This window comes from Nestor notabilis, unplaced genomic scaffold (assembly GCF_000696875.1).
Source record: "Nestor notabilis isolate BGI_N333 unplaced genomic scaffold, ASM69687v1 scaffold32804, whole genome shotgun sequence".
In the NCBI taxonomy this organism is placed as follows: Eukaryota; Metazoa; Chordata; class Aves; order Psittaciformes; family Psittacidae; genus Nestor; species Nestor notabilis.
This window is the reverse complement of record NW_009925691.1, coordinates 103,440-110,457: the sequence shown is the minus strand read 5'-3', so window position 1 is coordinate 110,457 and position 7,018 is coordinate 103,440. Positions and strand designations below refer to the sequence as shown.

General features: G+C 39.2%; 1 protein-coding gene across 1 annotated transcript in view; it reads right to left on the bottom strand.

Annotated features, from left to right (window-relative positions):
• The window catches only part of LOC104404675 (72 kDa type IV collagenase), a gene marked incomplete at its 3' end in the record, with an annotated part of 10,908 nt that extends 5,450 nt beyond the window's left edge, over positions 1-5,458 (bottom strand). Inside the window, exons 1-2 of the mRNA XM_010013166.1 lie at positions 5,144-5,458; positions 329-555 (exon numbers count right to left, since the gene is read on the bottom strand). Of these exons, the coding sequence (XP_010011468.1) occupies positions 329-555; positions 5,144-5,287 (371 nt within the window). The remainder of the gene's footprint in view (positions 1-328; positions 556-5,143) is intronic.
• Between the last annotated feature and the right edge of the window lie 1,560 nt (positions 5,459-7,018).

Sequence of the window (7,018 nt, the reverse complement as noted above, 5' to 3'; positions counted from 1 at the left end):
CCTGCTGAGCATGTGAACAGGTGAGATACTGCTGCTGCAGTTCCTTTTGGATGCTTGCAGCAAAGCAAAGAATATAAACAAAATCTCTGTAGTCCCAACTAGAACCATGAAGTTGATCTTTAGATGATTATTGCTGAAATTTTGCAATGTGAAGTTTCAGAGGTGTTTGCTTAAGCATCTGGTAGTTATCCAAACACAGAGAAATCCTAATTCAAGAGAGCCTGTCTAGCCCTCTGAGCAGCTACTCCACTTCCAAATGTCTAGTTTGATGGCTTCTTACAAGTGCCATAGTTATAGGGGAGCAAAACCCGACACCACCGGTCAGTACCTGTATGTTATATGATTCTTCTCCCATTTTGGCTTTCTTGGAAAGAAGTTGTAATTGGCTACATCAGGGTTACCACAGCGAGGTTTCTTCATTGTCTCAATAGTATTTTGATCCAAATCTCCTGTTTCAGGCAGCCCAAAAAATTTCTGCATTTTCTTCAAAGTATCTTTCAGGACAAATAAATTGCAATTGTCTTTTGGGCACCCATAGTATTTATTCAGGTATTGCTTAGGGAAAAAAGAACAGAACAAAGACTTTAAAAATCATAAAAGAAATAATTAATTGCTGCAAATAAATACTGTAATTCCATGTTAGCTTTCCATCTATAACTTGCAATTCTTCTTTTCAAAATTACTATTATTAGTAACTGAGGGACCAGGAGAATCTCCTTAATTGACAGAAACCAACCTTGATCACACAACATTGCTAATTAAGCAATCATTTCCACTATTAACGATCAGCTTTACTTAATGAATTGCTTTATTAATAAGTAGAGCATAGAGCTTTAATGTAGAACTACAAAGTAAAAATGTATTTATCTTTTTGGGTTTCTTTATGATGTATAAATCTGCTTACAGTTTTAGATTTTGTGTATTTTTTTTTGTGTATTTTTTGTATTTTTGTATATATTCTTGGGAGGCTCTGGAATATTGAGAAACTTGTCAAGGTATCAAAACAACCACACAAATGAGATCACATGAATTGCAAAGAAAAAAACCCACATTGTTTAGTCAAACCGCACACCAGTATTTGAATCTTGTATGTGTTTGCTTTTGAGTCAAACACTGCAAAGACCTGTGGAAGAAGGTTGTTGGTAGTGACTCAGCTGCCTGGACACTGCTGCCAATCAATACCTGCATACTTAAAACTCAATCAAACACTCCAGCAGATCATGGCCAAGCTGATCTTTGTGATACAGCCATGGTGCTGATCACAAAATTCTCTCTCCTCAGAAACAGTGGTCATAAAGGATCAAACAGGCAGCACAAATCCCATTACTTTAGTGTCTTATCTAAAATAATACCCACCCAAGTCTCCTTCACTTTCTGTTTTGATCAGTATGGCCTAATCAGCAGGTGTAGTGCACTAAAAAAAGGAACTCTGTCTTTCTGTCTGCTGCTGCTTCTAATCCTGGAGGAACAATGGGTTAGTCTGTTCCCTGGCAATTCTTCCAGATAAGCAGCCATGTCTTTCAGATGTGTGTTGATAAGTTGTGTATTTATGTTAAATTGAACTGTAGATAAGCAGCTCTGGTCCTGGGTATGCATACATGGTCCCCACCTTTTGTGCAATACATGTGAGATCACATGAACAACTTAGTACATTGTTCTTTTTACCTTAAGTTCAGTGTTGGTGAGCAGAATAACTGTGAACTTCTTGGGGTAGAGACCAACCCAGAGAAAATGCCTGTCAGTCTCTAGCATGTGGTGAATCTCAGAATTATAGAATGGTTTGGGTTGGAAAGGACCTTAAGGTCATCTAGTTCCACTCCCCCTGTCATGAGCAGGGATGCCTCAAATTAGACCATGTCACCCAAGCCTCCATCCAACCTGGCCTTGAGCACTGCCAGGGATGGAGCATTTACCACTGGTTGGGGCATCCTGTTCAATTGCCTTGCCACCCTCACAGTAAAGAACTTCTTCCTTATATCTAACCTGAACTTCCCCTGTTTAAATTTAAACCCATCATCCTTCTGCTGTTGCTACAGTCCCTGATGAAGAGTCCCTCTCTAGCATATCTTCAGCAACTGTATAAAATCCTTTATCAAGTCTGTTACTAACTGGAGACTAGCAAGCATGGCCATACAATAGGCTGCTGGCTAGCAAGAGATTCAGTGTTTGGATCTAGACTGAATCTGAGAAAACCTGTAGCTCAAGCTGTAGCTCGGAGCAGCACAGGTAGGCTCAGTCACACTGCTTAGGCTACATGCAGCTTTAGAATATTGAATTTATCTCCTCAGTGAGTAGATAAATGGATTATGATGATGATGTTAGTTTTGGTACTTCTATAATGATAATAACATATCATTACCTAATTATTTTTATTCACAGATTCTAAACAGCTTGACTAAACTATCTGGAGTTGTAGGGTTTATCCAGTAAAGTGGATCTTATGTTTCTCTTGCTCGCAGATTTCAGGAACTCCAAGCTCAAATGCGTTTGCAATATTTTTATGCCTAGGTCTGAAAAAAGCTACAGCTATGTCAAATGGCGGGTGATCCCAAATCGATGCTTAGCATGGCACAGAGCTGAGAGATGCCCTTGCCAATGGTGTTGTTAGACAGGAAGGCTGCAAGTTACTGATCTTTTCAGTAAACTGGTCTGATGCAGAGGCAAAAGCATCCTTTTGGTATTGTATCCAAAATATTAACTACAAATTCAAGGTAAGAAAGCATCCTAAATAAGGTAAAGGTATATTTGCCAAAAATATATCAGAAATATCAGGGAGAATTATTTCTGAGGGTTATAAGAAGCCTGATAAAATGACTGCACAAAGTTCTTGTGCCAGGAAGTATTCCTGAGGGAAACCTTACTTTATGTATCTAATTAATTGACTGAAGTCACCAAGGAGACCGGGGAGAAGACCACTATGCCAGCCAAATATAGCAAAGGACATTTGATGACTGCAGTTGGTCAAGCCTGGATTTCACCATCCTTTTCATTAAGTCCTGTCATACCTCATCTGCCCTGCATAGGAAATGGTTCAGAGCTTACTCAGAAGGACCTAATCAAGATGTTACACTGTTTCCTTCAGAGAGTCTTCCATCCATCTACTGACAAAGCACAGGCTGTGCCTAATTTTTATGATTTTTGTAACTTCAGATGTGGCATTTCTGCAGTGGGGACTGGCACTGGCGAGTAACAGAAACAGAAAGGTTTCACCTTTGCTACCAATAAGCTTCTGTCTACTGTGTTAATGGGGCCTGGTGGAAATCATGTGAAATGCATTAAGAACATAATCAAAAAAGTCAGTCTGGAGGACCTGTTCTTACTGCAATTTTTATTGTAATGTAGTTTGATATATAAAGCTTCTATGTGCATCTCCCAGTGAGCTACCATGATATAATATAGGCTATACATCAGAACTGAAGTTTAGTGAAAAAGCATGATGCTGCTCTTGCCATTTTAGGTTTGGGAGTAAGATACACAACCAAAAATATAAAATGAGGCATGGTAAAGAATCTTACTTGCTAGGATTCTAAATAAAAGCTAACCCCTCTCAGTTTTTCCTAAAATGGACTTTTTACTGAAAATGAGAAATGAACATAACCAGCTGTACTATGAGAAGAGAATCCTGAAGAAAATGTAGTGTCTGTGTAAACCACATCTTGGCCTAGGCTGCACAATTCAGTTTCCCCAGAGTCAGCAGGGAGCTGTGGTGACCTGGAATTTTGATCCAACCCATTAATGAAACAAGGTCCAGCTGCAACATAGCAGTTTGTGTTCTGATGCTGAGTGTTGGGGCTGTTTGATGGAGAGTGTGAGGAGAAAGGCAGCCAGTTAGCATTACCCTAGAATACTACAAAGAAGACAAAGAAGAGCTGGAGTGTTAAACCAGCTTGTAATTTTTGTTTAAGTACACATAATAAATAGGTTGCTCAGAAGAAAAGGAAATGAGAGGAGATGTTAATTGCTGTTACTGAATAAAAGCCTGACCATATCTAAGAAAATAGATTATTTAAGAGTGGTTAAACTACTCTTAGAAATATGGGACCCTGCTTTCCTCTCCCACATGCACTGGCCCCCCCACCCTCTGGCTGCTGTGCTCTGAAGGCAAAACCTTGGGTGAATTTGTTTTGTTAAAGTCAGAGGAGTTCCATTTTGGGGTCAGTTTGTCTGTGTTTTTCGAACCTTTCCCCCATAGCTCCCATCTGGATATTCTTTCTCTATCCTCCCCCAGACCTTCTTTAACCGGGAAGCTTTCCCAAGATGCACACCAGTTTCTAAAGGAAAGTGATCAATTTTCAAACCTCTATGTCCTAAAATAAGAATAGTTTATCTCAATCTTCCTTAAAACAGACTTACTGCTGAAGAAGAGAAATGTCTATAATTTACATGCTAAAATAAGGATAATCCATCTCAATCTCCCTTTAAATGGAATTCTCCATAATGTCATTTTTGTGAAGGTCCACAGGGCTAAACTAAGTTTAGAATAAAATGCTGTAGAATTATAGCTGTAATTTGCTAATGTCACAGAAATACAAACTATTTTTTTTGTTCCAGATTGAATTTGGAATAAAATATTTCTTTAAGCCTCTGATGTGATTTTTTTTTCATTTTTTTTTTTTTTTTTTGTCAAAGTCAGAACTAGTTGCAACAGCTCCTGAGCCTCCAGCCAAACCTTTGAGTGCAATTGTCCCTTAAAGCTATGTTTGTGCAGCGCATGGTAAACAATCTGGAAAACAAACTGCTGAGAGCTGCAATGCATGCATTAAGTGAGTCTCCACAGCCCTCACTTCTACTTGACTTAAGTAAAATATTAGATGGCTTTTAAATCCCCTTTTCCCCTCTTGCTATTTCAATCTTCCAATTATAATCATGGTGATTTAATGAAATAATTTTTATGTTCAGTCTTAAGGAACAAGAAGAAAAAAAATACTTTCTTCACAGACTTTAAGAAATTTAAGAGAGGAAACATTACTTGGCACTAGTTTTAACTTTTGAAAGCTGATACCTTTGCTAGCTAGCTAGCACTTCCAGAGACTCTGGGGAGAGAACACTAAAGTCATTCCTTCGCCTCAGCTGAAACAAGAAAGAAACATCTGCTTATGAAACAACAATAGAAATCTGAAGCAAAGATGAAACCAACACTTACCACTGCTAGTTCTTTGTCTGTTTTGGGAGTGCTGTCTCCAGGAAACTTAATAATTGGTGATGGTGCAGCTAAAGTTTTGTTAAAAAGATACACTTGGATTAATAGTACTTTAAAAACGAAGCCATAGACACTGTGAGTCTTCATTCTGCCTAAACTTGTGCTCTTCTCTTTGGAAAAAGCTTTTCCCCGCCTGCCTGTCCCTCCTTTAGCTGCACAGTGCACCAGTTGCTTATCTGCACATCTTAACTCTCTGCACAGTTTTCTCTTTTGCTTGCTCTAGCAATTCCTTTGTATGTTTAAAACATCCAGATGCGCAGTCTCAAGCTACCACAAGAGGAAGTCTGAAAACTAGTGGAAACATGAGAAAAGGGCAGTTACCAGATGTGATCGCTGTGATTTTAAGGTAGCAACAGGCAGATACTTATTACGCCTGAAAAAGGACACATTTTCTCCTCATTTGCATATGTGAAAGTGTTTAATTATGCCAGGGAGCAGAAAAAGGCAAACTGACTTAATATTGAAGGTGAAGTGCCCGACATATATTTAAAATTAAATAAATAAATTCATAAACATTCTTTTACTGGGTAAGTATTTTTATTATTTTTTTAGCCTATTTTTGTGCCACAGACAAAATAATCTGCTTTAAACATATGTGGTTGCACTCCTTTGCATTTCCTTACAGTAAACATTTTGATGAGAGATTCTGAGGCAGAGTCTGCGCCCAGGGAGGCTTCTTGTCCTGCTGCTGCTCAGGCTGCACAAACTGTAGGTCTCTGTACACAGGGCTCACCAGTGTTTGGTGCCAGCATCCTCCCTCCCTCTCTGCTCTGTGCAGACTCTGAATAAGATTCTGTGGCTTGTTTGGGTTTAGAACCAGCTTGAGGCTTTGCCACCAGCAGGCACCATGTATCACCTTGATACATGGTGAGAGATAGAGGATAAGAGATAATCGGGCAGATCCAGCAACAGAAATTATCCTCAGTGATCGAAGTCAGGGGAATTGTACAAAAATCAGGGTTTCCTCATGCTGGGATTTGGTCTGCTGGTGCAGCTGCCTTAGTCTGAAATTTGGTATAAATACAGCCATTGTCATGGACAGTCTTTTATTGTGTCATTTATAATATTGCCAGCTTTGAGATGTTATTGCAAGTGGAATATTTTTGTAGCTGGATACCCCTAATCTAGGCACTTGGCTCATGACTTTTTAAGACAGGAGGCTGGCAATTCTGCATGAATGCAAACTGTGTTCTGGCCAGCCAAGTGTCTACAGTTTCTAATAAGCCTGAGTCCTGCCATCCCTGTTTCTCTGAGCTGTATGTCAGTGTAAAGGTTGTCATAGTCTTTCACTGAATGTTAAATGAAAGTTTTTCAGATACGACTCTTGTGGCAATGAATAGGAAATACTTTGCTGGTGTTTGGTATTCATATTATTTTGACATTTAATTGTAAATAGTGAATATTGACAGCTTTTTGATTTATTCTAGTATCAAGCTATTTCACTAACTGCACCCTACCATCCATGAACTGACTAGTCTCATATAAAGGCAAGGATTTCAAAGGGTGGGCTGAGAGGTTCAGGGAGGAAGCATTAGCAGGAGGTTTTGCTGCCCATACAGTTCCACTGGAAACCCGGCATGGCAGCTTTGTGCGTGGCTGCTGGGTGAATCAGCCATGGGAAGCAACACTTAATGCTTAACAGAGAAAGAGGAATTACAGGGACTTCGTACATGAATGGAGCTTTCTTTATAAGCTTTGTATTCATACCCTCTTATCCTTTCTTGCGTGATTCCAATGGCACTTAAGTTACAGTGAACAACTTTCCCCTATTGGTTTGGCTTTGAAATGACATATTTTTTAGCTTCTCCCCATCAGCAA